The sequence below is a fragment of the Gymnogyps californianus genome, chromosome 2, assembly GCF_018139145.2.
Source record: "Gymnogyps californianus isolate 813 chromosome 2, ASM1813914v2, whole genome shotgun sequence".
Classification (NCBI taxonomy): domain Eukaryota; kingdom Metazoa; phylum Chordata; class Aves; order Accipitriformes; family Cathartidae; genus Gymnogyps; species Gymnogyps californianus.
The window spans coordinates 37537686-37561320 of NC_059472.1; the positions used below are offsets into that span (position 1 = coordinate 37537686).

The 23635-nt window shown below is 40.2% G+C and overlaps 1 protein-coding gene across 1 annotated transcript in view; it reads left to right on the forward strand.

Moving 5' to 3' along the window:
- The window catches only part of CPA6 (carboxypeptidase A6), an 86329-nt gene extending 69409 nt beyond the window's left edge, over window positions 1–16920 (forward strand). The window contains exons 7-11 of the mRNA XM_050915705.1: window positions 4558–4668; window positions 4919–5009; window positions 9652–9854; window positions 15016–15100; window positions 16733–16920. Of these exons, the coding sequence (XP_050771662.1) occupies window positions 4558–4668; window positions 4919–5009; window positions 9652–9854; window positions 15016–15100; window positions 16733–16920 (678 nt within the window). The remainder of the gene's footprint in view (window positions 1–4557; window positions 4669–4918; window positions 5010–9651; window positions 9855–15015; window positions 15101–16732) is intronic.
- Window positions 16921–23635: the final 6715 nt, after the last annotated feature.

The window sequence follows — 23635 nt, forward strand, 5'->3', positions numbered from 1 at the left end:
CTCTGCCTCTTCTCTGCTTCAACATCTTCTCCATTTGCATCCTTAAGTAGCAGTGTAAGCAAGCCTTTGGGATCCTGCAGGTCCTTCTTTTCAGACTCTTTTTATGGGCTCTCTTCTGAGTGTTGCAGAGTAGTTGCAGCACAGTCATCATTCTCAGTTGTTGCTTCTGGGTTCCTCCTGTGGGAAGGACTCCCAAAAAGGAAGGAAGATTGTGCTTGGTGTTAAAAAAAAAATCAATCATCAGACACAGTTCAAGCTTCAGCCTTGAAAATTTGACCCTTTGTTTTAAGCCATTTGTTTTTAGATACTCAGTTGTATCTTAGCCTTAATAACAGGCTTACCACTCTGCTTGTGATTTGAGTGCCAAAGCAGGACACTAGCAGTAAAAGGAAAAATGGAGATAAAAAGATGTACTGCTTCCAAGTACAGAGACAGAGCTAACTACTAACTTGCCAAACTGATAAAGTGGCAATGAAGGCCTGAATGGCAGATCATAGTGTCACCCTGCTAAAGTGTAAGATGTACAGACAATAGTAAAACATTGTATGTTACCATCAGAAAGGATATTTTAACTAATATCTTAATAATGGCATGGAAGAGTTAATCCTGTTTTGTTGGAAGCAGTTTTATGCAATTTCTGGTAGAACAGCAATGGAGTCAATTCCCTGTGCTATAATAGTAACTGTTTAATTCAGTGTGATTTTTTAATTCAAAACCAGAAACAGCAAAAGCTGATTGTTACCTTAAATTTAATAATAATTAATTGTGGGACAGCAAATCGTTATTAAGCTCAACTGCAATTTCAGAGTTTCTCTCAACCATGTCTCCTTGCCTTGTCCTTCTCAGTCAATCCCCTTACTGTATAAAAAGCCCAACTGCATCCTAAATCCATTTTAAACTCTTGCCTTTTATTGCCTTGACAGTTTACAATATAGCTCTTTTGTTCACTTCGTCCCCCAGATTGAATTTCCTATGGACCAGATCCTCAGCCAGCCTAAGCTGGCGCAGCTCTATAAACAACCACCGCTCTGCTGATCCAGATGATCGAGCCCCCTCCTATTAATCATTGGTCCTTTCTCCCATCCCCCAGGCAGATTGCTTGCATGGTGTTGGCAGGGTTCCTGTATCATCTGTTCATTCACTAATAACACTATTCAGCATTTATTGGGCCAGTCTGGCTCTCTGCACATTCAGCAGCAAAGCTGCTATTGATTGCATGATGGGGAAGCAGAATCAAGCCGTATAAAGTCACATTACTTTGTATTGTGAGAGCTCTGTGCAAACTACAATGCAGTTAATTCACTAATGGTTTATATTCGTCTTGCTTGTGTCATAGTGAAGAGAAAATGTTTCAACACTGCTGGGCGGGGTGTGGTTCGCATGATCGTTGTTTAGAGGGTTTGAGAGTCACGTCACAAAAGGCAAGTTGTGGGCTTTGCTCCAGCAAGGACACACCTTAGTAACTGTAAGGCACGTTGCCAAAGACCTCCCTGTTAAGGGAGGTAAGATTATACAGTCTGTGTTGCCTGATTACATATATCAAATAAAACTGTCAGATAAAAACAGTATGAAGGACAAAATATTTTCAGCAGAGAGTGAATATGATCTCACTTACACCAGGTTACACCATCTACACTCTTGCTTTCCGTGAAGAAGAAAGCCGCACCAGGTCCATTACATTTTTAATGAAATGCTACTCTAAAAGGGTAACCAAATTATTAAGATAAACTATATATGCTTTAAAGAACAGAATTGAATGATTGACATATTTGGCTCTAAATCAACTTTAAGACTTAAAATTTTGAAGAGTGTTACTGGGGACTATCATGCTTTCTAAAGTCTCTCCCAGTATTTTGTCAATGACAGCAGACATTAAAATAACACAGAGTAGCTTTAAAAAATGAAAGGGTGCTTAGCATTTTGCAGTCTATGTTTTGTTTCAGTTTTTAAATGGTGGTGCTTTTACCTAGCAAGAAAAATATATTCTTCAGAGGATTCAAAACATATTGAACATTTAAAAGTCTTAATTCAAATATTTTCATTATGTCACTTTTTGCAAATTTGGAAAGGTTCTGAAAAATTTGCAAAGCTCATCAATGCAATTTTTAAGGAGTGTATTACCTTAATTTATTATCTGTAGTTATTTTAAGGAGATGATTTTAAAAGTGTTTTAAAGAGTGTAATCTTAAAGCATTGCTGTTTAAAATACAGTATATAACACTACAGTGTAACAAAATGCATAATTACAGATGTAACTGACAGCAAAAGAATGGTATACGTAAATATAGATACAAGCAAATATGCCAATCTCATTATCACTGATATGTAAATACCCACCATGGAAACACAACCTGAGCTTAATTTGTTAATATTGTCTAAAAAAAGAAAAGCATTAAAAAGTCAAGGAAATGGTGTGTGGTGCCTTATTTCCTCCCCAGCCAAATTACTTCTCCCTGAAATAAGCATCATAAAAATGTTCATTTTCCTTGACTCACATTTTGGAGCATGACTTGGTTCTGCTTCCACTGTAAGAACAGTCTTACAAATTTAACATCCATACTTACCATATAGGCTCTTAATCCTGTGAAGATTTAAGTGCAGGGCTAGCTTAATGCACAGAGTAGCCCTAGTTACTTCAGTATGTGCTTTCTGCATGTGGAACATCAATGAAACAGAGCCCTTGTTTTCATGGTCATTATTTTTGAGTAACCATTGCTTTCTGTTTGACAAAATTACTTTTTACTATAGCTGCAGTTCCCTGAATATCAATATTTTTATCCAAATGTATTTGTAGCCTTGATGTGGCTTCCTAATACAAGTAAATCGAATTGAAATGCAATACCATTCCAGCTAAGAATCTTTGGGGAATTTCTGGCACATGGGCCAGAGGACCTGTGACCTCTGCATTGGCGAGGGACTTTTTCCCAGGCACCCCACAGCTCCACCAGGCTTCCCCTCAAAAGCCCACTGTCATCCTCTTCTCCTCTGTGACAACCCTACCCTCTTTTAGCATCTTGTCCCACCCTGCAGTGCTCCACGCCATGCTGTCCCAGCTGCTGCCTAACTCTCATTTCATTCTGCACTGTGCCCCCTTCACCCTCCTTTGCTCACCTTCCCCTCCTCTTGCCTGGCTGAAACAGAAGAGGAGCTTGGTGTGGAGAAGCACTGGGTGACTCGGTGGCTTTGCACAGGGATGACGCGCTGCTTTGGTTCTGCAGGTGAGGCTGAAGGACCTGCACGTGCAGAGCACTGCTGGGAGGGAAGCTGAGGCTGGGTGAGGAGAAGGCACTGCACGACAGAGAGGTTGTTAATGAACAGCTTAGAAAAAGTATTTAGAAGTCCCACTAGGCCCTCAGTAAAGAAAAAAATGTTCAGACTTCTCCATGAGTAAATTTCAGCCCCAGACATGTCCCCTTGTATGGGTATTTCTTACAGGTATTCCACAAAAAGCATCTGTCAGCTCGCATGGCAGCTTCAATAATCCAAACAGCTGCATGGTTAGGAGCCCAGAAGTATGGAATTCCTGTACTTCACACTGTTCCTTGGCATTTGTCAATTGAAAAGCTTTTAGCTTAGTTTATTGCAGAGCAAACGTTTCCCTTTGTCCCCCCCACACACATGTATGTTCCTTCTTGGATCTGAAGGGCCAGAAATACTGCAGAGCAGAAGGCTGTAATCACAGCACCAGGAGGAGAGGAGCCAGCCTCAGGCACCCCTCTGAACCCAGTGTCAGTGTGATACGCTTTCTGCCTGCCAGGTGAAGCACTTGATTCCTTGCCTTACAGAATCAAGACTTAAACTTTGAAGGATGCAAGTTTAATGCCAGCTATAGCAAGGGACAGTTTTTGCTACAGCATGTGGAGTCCAAGCTTCCTGAAACTGGTAAAGGAGCATCTCTGGTACTAGCAAACAGAACTGCTGAGGAGCCTCTGGTTTTTTCTAAGATGTAGAATGGAAAAAAAATACTTTCCCTACCTAGACTTCCTCTACTAACCTTTGTACTTGAGGTTCTCCAAAAGTAGAGGGTTTTCTATATTATAAAGGAATAAGCTGCCTGTATTGATGATTGTGCATATCGTAAATTACTTTGACTACAACAAAAGCTTATGTAATGTGAGCCTTAAACGCTTTAAGACGTGCTCTGACCTAACTAAGTGATTACCTGGTGGAAACCACAGCACTCCATTGTCTTACAGGAGCTAAACTCATTTCCTCAACTAAGAATCTATTCCACTGACTTTCAGCTCCTACGTCAAGAAACACTTTGTATGCATTTGCTTCTCTGTAATGTGAGTTGTATTTTCCTGGCTATTGAAAGTAACGGAGCAGCAGAGAGAATAGGGTCTTTTGAGCACCTTCTTCACATGTTCACATGCTGCCTTCAATCACATTTGCAGGAAGATGTCAGCCTTTCAAGTACAGCTCTAAGGATGTCACTGGTGCTGTGAGATCAGGTCTCTACTGCCAAAGGCCACGTGACTGTCTAGCCTGTCACAATACTTAATCGGGAAATTATTTTTGTTATGGAAACTACTTTCTTTGGCTTTTCTGCTTTAGGCTCTTCAGACATACCAGACCGATCCTGCCATGAGAAAGATGCTAACTCAGCTGTATTTCTATATCATGCCTGTATTTAATGTGGATGGATATCATTTTAGCTGGACAAATGTAAGTAGTATCAGTAGTATTACTCAAAAAATTGTTCAGACAGGAAAGATCGAACGGTTGTTGCATCATTCAAAGGTGACTTTCTGTATAATCTGGTCCATCACTTTGTGGCATGCAAAATGGAAGTAAATTACTCCAGTTAAAATATAATGCTGAATGTGTTTACCAGAGTTGGTTTGTTATGTTTACAAATAGATTTTTGCCAAAATATAGTAATGTTGCTATTTGACTATTTTATAACTTATGCTAGGATCGATTTTGGAGAAAAACAAGATCAAAGAACACAAGGTTTCGGTGTCATGGTGTGGATGCTAATCGCAACTGGAAAGTGAAATGGTGTGGTAAGTCTGGAGATACTTTGGTCCACCAGTTCAGATTGCCCTGTATTTAATTATCCAACAGAGTAAGTAGGTTAGATCACACCCATTGTGAAGTGTTCTCTTTTCCGTAGTTAAAGTTGACGCTGCTTTCCCATAAAGCCACAAGCCACGGCTCAAATCTTCCTTCTAGCTTCTAAAAAAATGAAAGTCCTGAACTTTGGAAAAACACATCTCATCACAGGTAGAATGTTTTCATGGCAAGTGTGGCAAAAGTAAAAAACCGCACATACAGCTATTCTGTATTTCTGCAATCATGTAAATAATTTGAAGCACAGTATTGAGCCTGGCCCATCACATTTCAGAATTTACCTGACTACAGCTTTAGGAAACATTTCAAAATTTATTTTATTTAATTTGTCATTTCTCTGAAATGGCTTTAGCTTTGGAAATGTCAGACTTGCTTTGTTGGCCTCACAGAGAAATGTCTGAGAATATTTTAAGGCTATTATTATTAGTGATTTAATAAAGAAAGAAGGTGCTTCTATATGCACGGAGATCCAATTTTAAACTCCCAGCACTTCTGTAAATAGTTTCATAAAATTGACCTCAATTTTGCATAGAGAATTCAGCAGTAAAGAAATACTAGCAGAAGATTTGGAATGGGTCCGCTGAAGAAGAAATGGTATCTTATTAAATCTTACAGCAAGACAGTGCAACTCACACAGGAGTAAGCAGCCATACAAGTTCTGGTGCAGCAGAAAGTCATAGCACTTTGTTGCGAAATACAGCGATATATATCTGGTTCTTCTGCTGACCTGCTCTCCTATCTTGAGCAACTTCCTTCACCTCTCTGTGCAGCCGTTTTCTCCTCCAGCATTCGTCCACCTTCCTTATTTACATTGTGAACTTGTAAAGACAGAAATTGTGTTTGCATAACACTAGCGCAACAGCCCTCCCTTCAGCCCATCCCTCTTCCACTGGAAGTCTCTAGGTGTTTCTGCAATATTCTGATTACTTGCAGTAGGAGTAAGCACTGTACAGTCTGGCTTGCAGCGACTGGATTCTTTAAGTAGATTTTTAAGAATTGTAAGGATAAAAGTGAGTGTGAATAATCTGCCTGGGGAGATTACAAATGAGGTGAGAGTGAACAGAAGCGTACATTCAACACAGTATGGACCTGTGAAATATGCTTCCAATTTTTGACTCTACTTGCAGTAAGGAGAGGGCTGACACACAATCAATTACAGAAAACCTATGTTGGCTGAGACTCCCTCCACTACAGAAGACAGTCCCAGGGCTGCTATCACAATCTTTAAGGCAATGTTATGCTGCAAAAATAATGTAAAAATGAACCGAAGTCCTGCATCACTGTTATCACCTTCTACTTAAGTGCGTAAGTCTCAACTGCAGGTATTTTGGGGACATACACTGACTGTTCAGAAGATAGCCATCGGCATAGCTGGAATGAACTGTTCTCTTACAGAGTCTTCAGAGCTGTATAGGTACCTATCAGTGCAACATTAATACTCACACAGTGCATTTTATTTCTACTCCTAATTAATCTTTCTTGGGTTCAAATCACTCTGCTCCTCCCTCTTCCTGCTCCCTAGCCACTGTATTAAAGCACACTTTTTATTCAGTCCTGAAAATGTTTGCTTAGTTTTCAGTAAAAAACACTTTTTCTAGGCTGAGTGAAACTATAACAATACACACACGCGTTGTGTGTTGTAATCCACTACGTGTTGCATTTCTGCCCTGCACTGAACATGAAAGACAGGTCCCCACCTCGAGCTGAAAAAATAAAAATTCCTTCAAGGTTGCTTGTCATCCCACCAAGCCCATGCTCTGCTTCCCTCACCAGACCCCAAACTCTGTCTGATTCTCTATTTTGCCAGAGAATAAAGAGCTCTTTCATGAACTGGGCTGACTGGTGCTCCGAAGATCCTCACCTGGCACCCTATGTTCTCATTAATCTGACACTAAATGAGGCAGAGAAGAATCTGGATCATATCACACTTTGAGGCTTGATAATCATGGTGTGTTTAACATTTAATACTGCGTATACTTGTAAAAACCTTTTAATTCAGTTCAGTCGCACTTAAGTTTGCAGGCAGGCTTGAACTTCACTGTGGGGCTTCCAGGCAGGTGTGGTGTGGCAGAATCCAGCCCCAGCAAAGCCGCTGAATGCTAGCTGCAGTGAGCTAGTTGGTAAAGATAACACAGCATCACTTCTGCTTTCCTCTTCCCTTCTAGTGTAGGACTTTGATGTAAGCTTTATGATGTTGCTTCTGTATTCTCTAGGGACCGAGAAAAGGCCATATCGCTGATTGTGGTAGATTTCACTTTGCAGCGCCCTGTACTCAAAATAGTGCACAGAAATTGCACACAGACCCAGGTGAATACTGAAAGCAAGATCTCTGGGTAGAAACGCTCCTTGGAATATATATATATATGTGCAATAACTAGCACAATGGTTTAATGTTCATGACATAAATAGCAATTTTAAAGCCAATAATGAGGTACTTAGAACTAAATTATGTCATAGGGCAAATCCAGTTAAAGGGCTGCATCCGAAGCCCCCAAGAGAGCAGCAGTGGGAGTTAAAATTTCCAGTGCATCCCAATTTCCAGTGCACCCCATTGCTCACTGAGGACAGTACCCCATGCTGGCAGAAGAAGTGGCTGCAAGGAAGTTTGAGAATCATGCTCCAGCTCATCCATCCTCCCAGTCTTCCTTCTGTACCAAAGCATTGGTTTTATCAGTTTCTGCACACATTTCCTTCATACATTTGACCTCATGATGGATGCTGGAGGATACTTGTCCTTCCCTGGTATGCTATCAGGTACAAAAATAAGGCAGCATGGTAACATTTTATGCAATTCCATTTTCTTCTCATGACTGTAACTCTGAAATTTCACAGGAGTATCATTTTTTTCTTTGTGTTACTTCGAAAGAAATTCCAGTATGACAATTGAGGATATCTTTACATTATCCAAGGCCACCATGGAAACCCTCCCTTTTTACTACCAGCCAGCTTCACTTAAGGAAAAGCATTAATTACAGCTGGGATTGCAAATGGCTTACGATAGTAGGCTGGACAGTTTAGAGAGTTTTTTTCTTCACTGAAAGTCACTAAACTGAGTCATATTTTACCATTGGGTCATTTTACCATTCATTAGCTTGTAGGATTCTGGTGTTTAGTAAGTGATGTCCATTTTCATGATTCAGTATACAACGCTGTTACAGGAGATGAAGTATCCATAAAAAAAAGCAAAGGCTCCAGAGGCTCTGTTAAATAGCTCTCCTTTAGCTATATTATCTGACAAGACATTGAGGCAGAGTGCTCTTGGGATTTGGATGGCTTGGTGGCCATCTGTTCTGCAGGGAGGAGACCATCTGCCCTCTATACAACCCTTCCATATCCACTGCAATCTAAGCACTAATACCTTTTGAAATCCCCACCTGTGGCCATTGAGTGGTAGCCTCGATTTTCATATTACAAATGAAGCTGCAGCATGAAATTCTTCCACTTCTTAATTTTTTTACATTAGGTTGATTGCATAACCCTGTTTTAGTTCATGTTATTATGCCTTCTCACACACTGCTCTTTTCTTACTATTGGAAGATGGCAGTACTTACTATACAAAGGAAAGCTAATAAAACACTGCTTCTGTAAGTCCCTGATTACACCAGGGAATGTCGCAACCAAACTATTATTATTCTGTGGGTCAGTGTAAAACATGTGGCATTTTGAAATCACAGTGGATAAAAGAGCCGAGTGGATTTGCATAAATATTGTTCTTTTAGGCCCAAGCCCTAAGCTGTAAATGAGACAGTGGCTTAGATCCAGAATCGCTAAATGATAAAGGAGCCACTGCCACATCTCCTTTTCTGAGTTTCATGTTTCAGTACCTCATGGGATATTACAGGCAGGCTACACTTCTGCAGCTTACTGCCACCTGAGCAGGTTGACATGGTGAAAGATATCCTCACAACAGAACCCCTGCCCCAAACTTGAAGGAAAATTAAGCCCTGCGCAAACTGAGATGATTTCTATTTTAGCTAGCTGAGCAATCATCCCATGTGGCTTGTCATTTTTTTCCCATGAGGTTTGCAAGAGTAAAAATAGGCAGTAGTCAGAAACTTTCTCATGTTTTAACCCAGTCTCTAAAATAATGCCTGTTGAGGTTATCTACCTATCATTGTAACCACCACTGTAGTAGCTAGTATGTTAAAATGGTCTTAAAGGCTAGATTTGTCTTGGCAGTGACTAGTGAAAGAGGTATAGCTCTCTGATTTCAAATAGACCAAGACCCTTCAATAGTTTTAATACTGGAATGCTATCATAAAATGTGCCACTCATATGGAAAACCAGGGAAGAAAATACAATGAAGTCAGGCTTTCCTTTTTCTGTTGGGTTAAAAATATGTCCCCTGGGGAGAACTGCATGTAGTTGGCCAGTTGGCAACTTGGTGTGTCTACTAGATGAACAAGCAGATTGCTGTACCGAGGTCCCACTGGCTCAGGCCCATCAGTCACAAGAAAGCAATTTGTGTATTGCTTTTCACACTTTTGCACGTGGGCCCACACAGGCTGAGCCAGAAGTTGACCCGTGGAAATTCTCTGTGATCGTTCACTATCAACTTTCTCTTTCAATCTCTAGATGAAGGTGCTTCATTTCACCCATGTGATGACACTTACTGTGGTCCCTTTCCTGAATCCGAGCCTGAAGTAAAGGCTGTTGCTCATTTTCTCCGCAAACATCGGAAACAAATAAAAGCCTATTTGTCCTTCCATGCATATGCACAGATGCTGCTGTACCCTTACTCTTACAAATATGCAACTATTCCAAACTTCAGCTGCGTGGTAAGTACATTAAAAATTGGGAGAGTATGCTTCCCTATATAATATTTTTTGGTATGTTTTGTTTTGAGAGGAGACTTGTTTCTTCAATACTTTGCATGTATTTAATATTGAGTGGTATTTATTCTGGATCTGCTTGCAATCGCATTTCCAGTTATATAACCTTCACTCAGAGTGAGTCAGCGGTAATTTGATTAAAATGGTATAGTGCCTTCCATCCATCAGTCCCTTTAAATTACTTTATAGGATAAATCCCTGGGTTTTAATTATAATTATTATAATTTTATTTAATTAAATGTAATGGGAATTATGTAGTTAAGTCCTTGGGCGTCTAGCTGAAATTCTGTCCCTTCATGCTCAGAACTTAAACAGCAGGAGCACAAAGAAGATCATCTTCAATGTTATGAACAAAATAACATTGAAATGGTTTATGTTTATCAGTTAGAGAAGAAATCTCATCGATTTCACCAAAAGTAAAGCTTGGATTGCTTCATGTTTCATCCTGCTCAGACATAGTGTTTTTAACCCTTTAAGACAAGCAGCTATTTAACATCAGGGGCTTTTGTCTATTAGAAGAAGAAATTAATAAGAATACTTTTTTTTGATGCAAGCCCATCAATTTACAGATATGTACGTTTCACTTATTCCGTGCTCATCCAAACACAGAAGAACTATTCCCTCTGCTCACAGTCTGAGGTCTGTTTTTAGCCAGCCTCCTGTACATAAAATCTTCCCTATGGCTTATTCTCTTAGGGAAGCATGGCTCAGCTTTACTTTCTGTGTGCTCCTGCTCACAGACACACATTGCACCAAGCAGTTGCAAGCCTCTTTCTCTCGCCCTCAGTCCCCAGTAAAATTACATTGTCCATATATCTCCCATTTTGGCCTTGAAAGTTGCAGTGACTTTTAACTTATCAGTTTAAGCTAGTTTACTCCAAAGGAGCTTAACTGCACCTTAGATTTATCGTGTGCAGAATAAATAATGTTGTCAGTCCCTGGAGCTTCGCTGAAGTTTCACTCAGCTGCCCTCTCAGGAAGCTGAGCAGCCAGCACTCCACAAACTAAACTCTCTTTGTGGGTTTATTTCTGTTAAGACACTTAATTTCAGCAGCTACTAAAAATTCTCCTGTCTGATGTCATTCCTGGGAAATAGAGCAAATTAGTAGTTAACTAAGCAGCCAGAGGAGCTAAAAATATGAGACTTGTGGGGACTGACCACCAAGCCCTGCATTGACTGTGAAAAAATCCATGAATATTCTTTTTATTCTACCTTCTCCACCCTCTTTTGGGGAGTGGCAAAGAGAAAGGAGCTCCCCGAGTGAATTGATGACTTGATATGTTACTTACCAAAAAACATAGACTGGGAATTTAAAACCACAGGATCTCATTCCTTTGAAGACCAGCAGGTGCAAGAATATTTTTTTTAAGAACAGACAACACAGCAGAAGGTAAAGACATGGTGTTAGGAAGAATCAGCATCTCCTCTGCAAGCAGACGATTATTGGGTATCATCTGATGAAAATATCCAGAGTAACGTAAGGCAATAGCAGACACTGTGTCAGGAGATTCATTGTAAGGAAAAGGAGTCTCTAACTGAGAGTTTTCACACATACCAGTAAATCTTCAGTACATGTTGTTCTTGTTGCTCAAGGGCGATTTCCATTCTGAGACAGGGAGTAACTGCCCCTCAGCACACACACTATATCTTTCCATCCACAGCTTGTAGACCAAAGGAAGCTAGTTTTTGATGTGTAGCAGGTGTTCCTCAGGTTTGTGAGACCTTAGAACACGCTTCTCATCAGAGGGAGTGGAGCACAAACCTAAAGGGACATAGAAAGACACTCTTTTAGACAACAGCCCTGGACAAATGGAAGCCAAATCCCAATTCTAAATATTTTGCCAGTATTTGGATTCTATACTTCTTTTTATTGCAGTGGGTCAAAAAGAACAGGGAGTTTGGAATAAGAAAATGAAGTAATTTCCTGTTATTTAGAAAGCTCGTTATGGGGATCATAGCGAAAATGAATGGAATACTGTTGCTTATTTATTTGTATGTTTTAATATCTGCCTACAGCCAAAGGGTCCATCACCTGGTGGCTCCTAAATGAATAGTCTTTAATATTTGAAGTGTCTAAAATGGTGACTCAGGCTGAGGTTTCAGATTCTCCAGTTCCCTTGGAAATTACAGTGAGCTGGAAAGCGGCAGATCTCTGTTTCATGCTGCTGAGGGAACAAGCTTTGTTGGTCTACATGGACTGTGTACAGTGGACAACTGTAGGACTCCACATGCATAGCAGATAAATAACATTTGGTGCTACCAGAGGGCCACAATTAATCCTGAGCACAAGAAGGGATGTTTCTGTCTGGGTCGTATCATTCTAGTGAGCTGTCAATTACCATTTCGATTAAAGTGTTCAATTATTCAAAGTTGCTTTGAAACTGGAAAGCTGTGTACTGATCACAACATGCATATTCTGTTCTAATTTAGGCACAACTCTCTTATTAACACTCTCCTGAAATCTGTTCTTTTAAGATAATTAAAATGAAAGTGCACTTTTAGATTGAAAAAAACAGCAGAAACATTCATCTATCTCGGGAGTTTTAAATTTCACCTACTTTTCATCCCTTTTCTTCCTGTACAGTTGTTTACCTTAGTGTTTGCAGTGAACGTATATGGCATGACTGAGTTTGTGTATATCTTTGTAAAAATCTGGTAATTTTATGTGAAGCTTTCTCCTTGAGGGTGTTCAAAGACTGGTTGCCCAGATTTACTCAGGATCCATCCTACACAATAAGATGCAGCTGAGAACTGTCCCCTTCTTTGGGCACATAACTCCAACAGTGGAAGCAAGCAGCACCCCTCAAGGCTAAGAGCATCAAGTTCACAGTGCCCAGGGACGCCTGCCTACGTGGTGGATGCGGACTTGGGTCACTCCTGGTCTGGCCTCCAGATGGTTGCTGCCTCTGCACAGAACCCAGTACTGTTGTGCTGGTTTTAAACGAGCATTGCCAAACTGTTTCTTCAGAAAGATTTCAACGGGGCTTGCTTCTGTTGTCTCATTGCTGTACAATGCGTAACTCATGCACAGGGAGTCTTCTTCTTTGTGGCTATGTTCTCCTTTCCATGGCACATTTACCAGGACATTGCTCTCCACCCGTCTCAGCTCCCTCAGCTGCTCCCTGCCTCCTGCTCCCTTGGCGTCAGGCCTGTTGTCAGGCCGTCTTGGCTCCACACCACCGCCCTGGGATGGTAAGCACAGCTGCTTGCCAAATTTCTGTTGAGCAACTGAGCCTGGTACTTGGGGCTTCAGTGCAGGCACCAGACAACAGCCCCAGGCTGCAGCTGGAGCTTCCCACTACGTGGAGCCCTGCGAGGCCCCACTGCTACCGCCATGGCCTCACACTGCCACCCTGCTGCCCTCACGGGGTCCAACACCTCTGATCCCATCATGGGTCTTGTGTGTCATGACTCACAGAAGTTGAGGCATCTGTAAGAGGAGGAAGAGTCCCAAGTGACAGCACTTCCCCCTTCCTCGGACCTCGTCCCACCTCCTCCTCTTTGGTGTTAGGGTGAGTCAGAGGTTACTCCTCGCACCGGCTGGTGACCGCATCCCAACCCAGCAGAAGTTCCCAGCAGCATTGACTTCAGCAGTCCCTGCCTCCACGCGCTCTCTCGTGGAGCTGGCAAGAGGAAGAGAAGGGGCAAGCTGAAAATGTCAGTCTCCAACACTATCATGCCTGTGCTGAGAAACAAACAAACAAAAAATCTAGTTGTACTTAGTAGATTTTTATAATGGAGTAAAAAAGTGCTCTTCCATTTGCTAAGAGCAGTTCTCAGTGTAAAATAAACTCTCCAATGCCCTGCTTGCTGGCCAGTAAGTGAAAATTAGCGGGTTTTTTTTCCTGGAATGACGTTTTAAAGCAGTTTTCTCTGGCTTCTCTACTCCGGCAGACAAAGACCCACAGCAGAAATGCCTGCAGGGGTCAGACCAAGGATTAAGCCAGAATCCCAATTCCTGACAATGGGAAACAAGTGGAAGGTTAGGCTAAATGTATAAACAGAAAGGCAAGTATAGAGTAATCCTTCCCCAGTGCATTCATCTAGTGCCTGATGAATAACAAGGTAAGGACCAAGTTCATGAAGACTTGCATAAACTGAAACCTACAGCGCTTCAGTTCACAGAAATAAAACAACTAAAACAACCATTGCAGCTTTACCCAGTGGTTCAAAGTCCAGCAATTTCTAGCTCCAAAGACGTTCATTTCCTGCTCTCTATAGGGAGATGGTTCTGTGTTTTCCTAGATATTCCTGGCCTTCACTGTACATTCTCCAGGATCCTGTTCTGTGGGATAATATTCCTTTTTCTTTTGAATATGTGCGTCCTTTCTCTGTGTTTGGATGCACTACTGTGTGACCCTCAGAATTTGCCGTGGGCCAGGCCTTCTGCACCCAGTTTCACAGGATGCCATGAACCTCCTAAACAGACTGCATCCATATGGATGTTGAAATGTAGGTGCTGATTTTCCCCATACAGTACTGAAATCACATTTCTGCAATAGTGGAAAGAGTCTCCAAGCCTACATCATCTGGCCCCAGAGAAAGTTAGGCCAGCAGTGAACATTCACCTGTCCATCAGAGATTCAGGAGTAGAATTTGCCTCCTTCCTTCTTCCCACTCTGCTCACTGAACCACTGTGGAGTGTCACCAAGAGATCATTTATCCCTCACAAGCCCAGCAGAGATGACGTTTAGTGGACTGGGAAGTGCATCCACAGGTACTGGCAGAAAATGCATGCATGGCTTTTAAACTGCATAAAAAAGAGATTATTTCATCCTATGGTCTCACATGTTGCCTAAATTTGTTGTGTCACTAAATTGGTATATATACCTATAATTACAAATACTTAATGGCTGATCATTCACAGTGCAGTGAGCTACTTTATGCCATGACGATACCGAACCAAGTTTTTCAAGGAATTAGGGAATTGCTGTCAATAAAAATAAATAATGCATTTATCCTTTAAAATAAATTTAAATTAGCTGCCACAGACTCACGGAACACAGCATTGCACTGGAAGTCAATGATCCATAGCTCAGGTTCCAATCCCATTACAGTATTTAATTCAAAGTCTAATTTATGTATTTGTTTTTCTCCCCGACACAGGAATCAGCAGCCTATAATGCTGTTAACGCTCTTCAGTCAGCCTATGGTATAAGATACAGATATGGTCCTGCATCTAGCACTTTGTGTAAGTTTTCCCCTGGCACAGGTTTGTGACTTTGACCTACCTATAGTAAGAAGGAGATTACCCTTACTATAACAAAGAAATCAAACACTGTTTAAAGTGAACTTTGTTCCAGTTGTGGATGGTGAGGAAGGCGGAAGATGAAGTTTTGTAACTGATTCAGTCAGTTGATTGCAGTAAGATTAACTCGATGCAATAAAAGAGATTAAAATGCAATGCATTTGAGAGGCGAAAGCCAGCAAACAACGTGTTCAGAACATATAAAACCAGATTTTTAAAAAAAGAAAGATAAAACAAGATCTTAAAAAGCATTTCTTTATCAGATACCGTAAATGCATTACTAAGTTATAAAATATTTAGGAGGAAATAATTCAAAGTAGGTTTCATTTTTCACCATTACTTTGCCTCTCCTTCTGTGCAATTGTGATAGATACAGCTATTCATAGAGCTCATTCTAAAATTTAGGGTGATGTCTTTAAAAGCTAGGTTTCAAATGTCTCTGTGTCTAGATGATGATAAATGATAGCAACAGTATCTTTATTTGGACATCTTCCACTTTTCAGAGAGTGATTTCAAATACATTTTTCCCTATAACAAAATATCTTTAAAATGTACCTTTTAAATATGTAACAACATTTGTCAGGCAAGCTCTTCACATAGACAGGTAAGAGAAAAAGAAGTTCAATAGGTTTCAACGAGACTTTTTTTTACTGAAACTGTGAGGCCTGAATGCTCTCGGTAATGATAACAGACATTGAAAAAGTGAGAAGCTTAAGTAAATAGCAAGATTTTTCACAAGGAACCTCCTGCATTTTTTCTGCTGTTGCTGTGTTTTGGCTAGAGCTCCACTTTATTGTGGGCCTCCATCTCACAGCATGGTCGTCATCTTGTGCTCATTACAGTGCAGTCAGTCACTATGTCAAAGGAAGAGCAGTGTGAATTAATGCCAGAATTGCACAGAAGACAGCAGGCCACATGAGAGATGGATCTTTATATAAATATAAGTGTCTTGGGTAATCAACATATGGAGATAATGAAAGCATAAGAAGCACACTTCCTCGGGAAGATTGTTAATATTAGACACCACCTATGCAAATGCTCTCATGCTGTAAGGAAATGGTGAGAAAACAAGACAGAAATTAAGATAAAAGAATTTTAAAAGCACTTTGAAAAGGAGAATGTAGATTACTTTATCAACTTTCTCCCTTCTCCCTGCAAAGGAATTGCCTAAAAAACCAAAGTTAAATCTAGGAGCAAGCAGAGCTCCAGTCTACCTGGGAGATCTTTGTGGAAGCAAAGCTTTAGACTGCACTCGCCTGGGGACAAGAACAGTTTGAGGCTTTATTCTAAATATTCTCTTTTATTAAAGTTTTGCTTTACACAAAAAAAGTCAGTTATTAATTTTTTTCCTGTGAAAATCAAGGGTATAATCCATATTGTGCTGAGCACCTTTCAGCAGGTGCTGGGTGCCCATGCCCTTCTCTGAAGGGTGTTCAGGATCAGGGCAAGCAACAGCTGGAGTTGCAAGTATGTTCACTGGGTCCTGGAAACAAAATGCCACAAGAACCCTCTGGTGCTTTCAACATGACCTGCATTTAATATTTCTTTAAATTTTCTCTGAATTCCCTCTTTCAGATGTGAGTTCTGGTAGCTCTATGGACTGGGCCTACAAAAATGGCATCCCCTACGCGTTTGCGTTTGAGCTGCGTGACACCGGCCATTTTGGATTTTTACTTCCCGAGACGCTGATCAAACCAACCTGCACAGAGACCATGCTTGCAGTTAAAAATATAACTCTTCATCTGCTGAAGAAATGTCATTGAGAGCTATTTCTAGGAGCTGGAAGTGAGCGTTTACTCCCAGTGCTGATGCCTTTCAGTGTGTTCAGTTGCCATTCTAAGCTTGGCCACTTCAAAATTATAGAAGCTAATGGGAAATACGGTATTGTTTCTGCCAGATTTACTTGGTGGAAAATGGAAAAAATAATTTAATATCTGCTCTACAAAAGTCCATAAAGTTGATACACTAACTTAGTTACCAGTTCGGTGTAAAATAGCCTGTTCTTTTGCAATAAAGCTTTGATTCTGCAACTTCAGTGGGGCAGGTCCAGGTCCATATACAGGTGCCTGAAATAAAACTCAACTTCCAGACAGTCCCTGGCCTTACTCCTTTCCCTAACAGGAAGACTTCCCTTAGTGGGGTCTCTTGAACCAAGGGATAAAGTTTACATTCATGTGTATGTACTCTGTGACCCAACAGAGGCCCCTGTCTATAGCAGTAAATGGCATATAGTTGCAGCTGGCTGTGCTGCAAGTGGCAATGATGTGGCTTCCTTCTGCATGTATACCTACGTATGTATATGCACTTTTGTGATTTTTTTTTTCATGTAATGGAAGAATTTGACCCAAGGTTTCCTTTAACTGTTCAGAGAAACCTGTTTTCAAATGTATATGTTGGGGTGGACTCAAAATCAACTTATTGCCTTTGAAAATGTAACTTTCCTAGAGAAGTGTAAGAATTATAAGAAATATTATTGAGATATACAACACTCTGTTTTATGGAGAGACAAAGCAACTTGCCATGACTTGGAACTTGAAAGCTGGCAGTCGACTGGTGCATCTGGGTTCTGCTGTAGTCAGTGTCTGCCCATTTCTACCAGCCAAGGATCTAGCCTTAAACTGTAATTAACTGATGTTAACTGATGTTTTATTTATCGGTATTCTTGCAGTGAGTTCTGTAGCTCTATGGCTATGTGGCTGTTCTTCTTGGAAGTCGTATTTTTTGCATGTTTTAAAGGAATTAATAATAGATTCTTAAGTGAAACGGAGGTGAAAGCAGAAGCTTTGCAGCTGAAATACAGTGAATAAGCACCATGTTTGAAAGAATAATAATGAAAGCACAGAGAATGTAACAACTTGTTGAGGGTTTTTTGGTACTTTTAAAATACTATTTTTTTGATCTTATATCTGCAAAAGCATATATTTTACTTTATTGAGTTTAATCTTATGCCATAACATGTTAAATAAAACATATTTGTTGATAAAATCATCAAAGGCTTTTGAAGTATTCTTCATATTTCATTTAATTGTTAAAGCTTTAATTCAAGGATGTGACAATTTTACCTATCTGTAAAACATTACTGACACCAAGGATGCAATATTTTAAAACACCTACATCGTCTCTGGATAAGTACTTGAACTTAGCAAATGGGCAACCTTTATGAGACTAGGGAGCACTGTATTTAATTAAGAATACCATTGTTTTCAGGACTGCAAAAGGCAATCAGTGAGCAAAGATGACAGAATTGCATTCTATTTGTTTAACATGTTGTTAATAAAAAGTATTTATTTTAAACAAGCTTTCTGAAGGCTTGTTCAGATTTTATTAGTTCAGACTTGTTTGAGTAATGCAAGTTTCTATTCTGGTTTAATAAAAATCTAGGGGACAGAAGCTCTCAAAATATCTATCCACTACTCATTTCCAATTGCTTATAACCATAATCACTAAATATTTTGAAGACAGCAATAACTGTCCTTTGCTATGCACAGATTCTTGACCAACGGTCTTGATAGTGGTGTAAATTAAATATTAGCACCAATTGCTGTGAGTTATTCTGGATTTAGGTGACAAGATTGAACTACTACAAGGACATAAGAGACTTAAGTGAAGGACAGCAGGCATGAGAGATGCCTAATCAGCATGAGGCAAATTTACCTCTGGATTGCTACAGTACAAACCTTTCCAAGTATGGGCCAGGAGAAACCAGATTCAGATGCGATGGTTTGATTCCTGCTCATAGTCCAACAGTTCGTCATATGAAACATTTCAGCTTTATCTTCGTACCATCACATCTCCATGGGTACTGCAAAGTAATTGAACTCTTGGAGCAAGAAAGGCAAAAAAAACCAAAACCCCTCTTTAGTTACCAAAAGGACCTAACATTGTAGATCTAGTTGACCTTCTTGGACAGGAATAATTGCAAGTATTCTTACATTTCTCTAAGAAGCTTTGACATTTAGAAGTACTTGATATCAAAAACAGTCCATGAATGAAGCTACATCCTGGTATCTGGATGGACTCAGCCTGAATACTATGTATTATGTGCAACTGAAAAATCTGAGCTGAGTTTTGAAGACCTGTGCAGGGTAATGTAGTGCCCCATAGCTGAATACAAGTGCAAACAGTCTCTGAGCCCTTTAATTTCAGGGTCACTGAAGCTGATCAGAAAGACAGCCACTAGAAAAGAACAAACCCTATTTCCTGAATTAAGAATTTGTAAGACAATTTATCAGCAAGAGTGATTCTAAATAGAGTAGTTTACCCTAAGGAAGGAACTACTGGAAATCAGCTATTTGGATATGGAACAACAGCCTTTGTGACTTAGAAATGTTACTTCTCTGAACAGCTCTTTTTTTATCTCCATAATTGCTTACTTCTCTTCCCTTTGTACTTCTCTTCAGCAGTCTTTATTGCCTATAGGACAACTGAATCGATAACTGGTTTTGAGAAAAGTGAATTTATTTTATGATCATAGGTATAGTTTATCATTCAACACAATAAAAAGTACGTGAACAGCAAAACAGTGGTTATTAACCCAGCAGTCAAAATCACATATATAATGATTGTGTGAAATCCAGGAGCTACACTTCCATTGATTATTGATAGAATAATTATAACCACTTCTGTAACTTGGAAAAAGTGCCTAGAGAAGCTTTTGTGAACATTTGTTCTTTTTTTTTTTGATAACCTTTATTTTTTATAAACAAAAGCCTGAGATTAATTAAAGTGAAGGAAACAGGCCTATGCCTCTTCAAGTCACCCTTCCCAACAACAAAACAATTATCCCAAATTACCTTGAATCATCATTCATAAATTGATAAAAATTGGCCTTTAGAGGTCAAAAAAGGTATTGAGTTTGGTTGCAAACCTTGAAGAAACAGCACAGCTGATGAGTGAAGCTCCCCATGTGTTTTTCAGAAGTTGCTTCAAAAAGGCCGATGTATTTTGTCACTCATGTAACGTGTAAAGCCTATGGAAAACTGCAATTCTTTTTTGAAATTTCTGAAATTTGAATAGAAAGAGTCTTAATTACCTTGAATGCCAACATGCATTTACTTTGAAACATCCAGTGCCAGTCTGCTTGTCTGTAACAAACTGCAGTGTGCAGATTGCACTGCCTACTCGAGGACTGCGCAAAATAACTATTTATTGAAAAGACTGTATCTAATTCTTAAGGTTGGGAAGAAAGCATTATATTTCCTACCAAAAATAAGTTACTACTCAACTATTCTAGTTTATTCATGTTAAACAATATCTTCCCTTTTTATGTTTACATTCAATTTAACAGTACCACTCAAAGAATAAGATATTCAGTAGCATGGGTAGAGTAATAAGTATTTTTGTAAGCCCTCTGACCTTTCCTTTGCCTGTGCGAAACTACTGTATCATTTCCATAGTTCACTGCTATATACCAGTCACATTCATTGTTAAAAATGTTAGTCTTACACATAATAACTTCGTTTTTGACTTCTGTGCCTAAAAGCCAGATGTTACCATTTTCATACCATTCTTAAGTGATGGTAAAACATCAGAATATCATCTCAGATGCATAGAGATACAACTACCCCTCTGCTGTAGAAAACAGGACAAGAGAACAGAAATTCAAATAAACTACAGAGCGTAATTTAAAATTACATTTTAAATATAAACCCTGTGAGATTAGCTATATTTCTTTAAAAACATTTTTAAACACTCACCACACAAAATACCTTTTCTGAGTTGTAAATTTAACAGTCTTCTGTCCACGGAAAATGTAGGCCATTTGGCATGCATAATGTATGCCTGATTCTCATACTCATTCAGGATAAAAAATTAAGGTCCAAACAGCTGTAATTGCTTCCTCCTTCACTATGTAGGAGGAAACCTGGGTGCGGAGAGAGCTGCCTTCTGGCTGACTGCATCGATAAGCTTTCAAGCCCTCTCAGCACCACGAAGTCAGGAGTACTGATGCTGTTGGCGGGTCTGTCCTGGAGGAAGGTGAACCGCTCCAGAGTGGTTTTCACAGTCCTCGGCTGAACGTGCCTGTCACCCTAAGCGGGACGCACTGGTTGAGCAGCTTGTTGGAAATTCACAGCCTTAGGCTACATGTGGTGTGAAAAGGGCCTGCCTTAACAGCAAGGTCTTCTGTTAATATCTGCAAATTTGGGAAAACTAGAGTCACTCCAGAGCAGTGAGCTAACACATGGTTCTCCTTAGCAAATGATGTTTGGGGCAAGGACATTTAGAATAGGCAAATCTTTAGCCCCTGAATGCTTGTCCTTGCCCGACAGGCAGGAGCGGTCAAGCAGAAAGTCTCAGCTCTCTCCGCTTGCAGATCTTTTCAAGCCCTCTCCTGAGAGACCGAGTTAAGCACGGCAGGGCTTGCCCTTGGATTTAGACATCAGGGAATGCACTCATAAATAACAGATTCAAATGTTAATTAAAAAAATCTGCCACTGTCCCCAGCCATGCAGAAAGTGCACTTCACCTGCAACAAAGAAAATCCATCCATTGCCATAAAGACATGGGGTAGTATGTTTAATCCGTCCTCCCTGCTCTTAGAGTCCAGCCACCTTAGCACTGCTCAGCATTATTGAAAAAGACATGTGGCAGAATAGCCATAACAATGAAATATTTTAATCTACCCCCAGGTCTGCAGGAGCATATACTTTATCTCAAATAATAGATAACCACTTCTGAAATAAATATTGTGGTACGACTGCAAGCAGCTGTTTTAGTCTTTTGTGCTGACTACTATGTGCCAGGCTATTCCTCTGCATACCAGGATGGCTTGATGATGGGAGGGCTGTCTCTTTTTTTAACCAAATAATGAACCCTTTTTTTTTTACCAATTCTGAGCAAAGTATCAAGTTAGGTCTGAAGATATATACACACAAAAGAGTCTGAGAATTTTATAACAGAATTTTCAATTTTCTTGAAAATAACGCATCTGTTAAAATCACAGCCAGAATTTTCAGGTGGCTTATTGTTTTCAGCTTGTCATAACCAAAAAAACCAGTATAGCTGCCTGAAAAGCTGAGCAGAAATGACTGATCTACTTACTGTTTCATTTCCCTTGTTTCATTTCACTTTGTTTCTAGATTGAGAAAATCTGGGTTGATTGGGCTGAATTGAAGGAGTGCAGTCAAAAAGCTGAGTGTAAAGGGTTCTTCTGTGCTTAATGAGCCAGAAGTAGGTACTTCAAAAAAAAAAAGCAATTTGGTGTATTTTAAGTTCTTTATACAGACTAATTGCTTTACTCTGTTTGAATTAAATTATCACATTCGCAGAGCTTAGTATGGTTTGGAAAGATGTATTGTTATTTTCCTGTGAGCCAGCCAGTTTTCTAAGGGTTAAATGAGTGAAATGCCTGCTAGTGTGGCAGGAGAACCAGAGTTGCTCTTTGGCCTTGTTAGCACAGAATCTGTCAAAAAGACAAAATGTACTTGAGCCTTCTCTAACAGGATAAATTTGCTATATCATGCTGCATGTGTCTTTCTCTTCCTCCATTTCAAAAAAGAAGTGAATACTGTCTGTCGGTGACGACTTCAGGCTATAGAAGAGCCTAACTTTTGGTACTAAATTTAAATCATGAACCTGTTAAAATGCGTGAACTTCCCCACATACCTACGCAGATCCATTCACACACAAACAAGATGTCTGTCTGCACAATGTGTACTGTGTGATGGTTTACGTAATGATGTAGCTGCAATTCTTGGCAACCACAGGGCTGCTGATAGCAAGCAGCATGTGTTCGGCATCTCTCCCCTGCCTGCTGTAAGCACACGCCAGTTCAGCTCGTTTGGCCAGTTCCCTAAAAGCCCCCAACACTATTTCACTGGTGCAATACAAGAAGTTCTCCTCCTGTGGCTGCTGCAGCGTATTTCTGTGGATTGTCCACTACTACCGTTAACACACCACCTACAAGCTCAGATCATGGGCCAAGCCCTTTGGGCATTGCACCGTACAGAGCTAAAAGGTTGGGTTTTGCTATTGCGAACGCTTAGGGCAGAGGCTGTAAGAAGGTCTAACGCCCTCAACTCCCGATGCGGACTACATCCCAGGAAGTCTTCATTACCTCATGGCTGGACCTTATGAAGAAGGTCCTATACTATTGCCCATAGTGACCAAAGGTGTGTCTAAGGCTGTTCCTGTAAAGTCTGGGAACACTAAGGAGAGCCCTGGAGAGCCTACAGGCCCATACCAGCTGCCACCAGGATTTTTGGACTGCTTCAGCCCATGAACAATTCTTCCATATATGAGCCAATTGCAGGAATACATCTGTAAAACAATAATTTTAGAGAAAAAAAAACCCTTTTCTCATACATTTTAAAGATTTTCTGTTAAAGCTATTGTGATTATTTTAATGAGGTCTCTTTTCCGAGAAGCTGAGGTAGAAATAACCTGAAGTTGCTATCAGTCTGAAGGCTGTTCAGGGAGTCAGTGGATGCAGTCCACTACCTACCAACACACACCTACCAACACTGTGGATAATAAGTG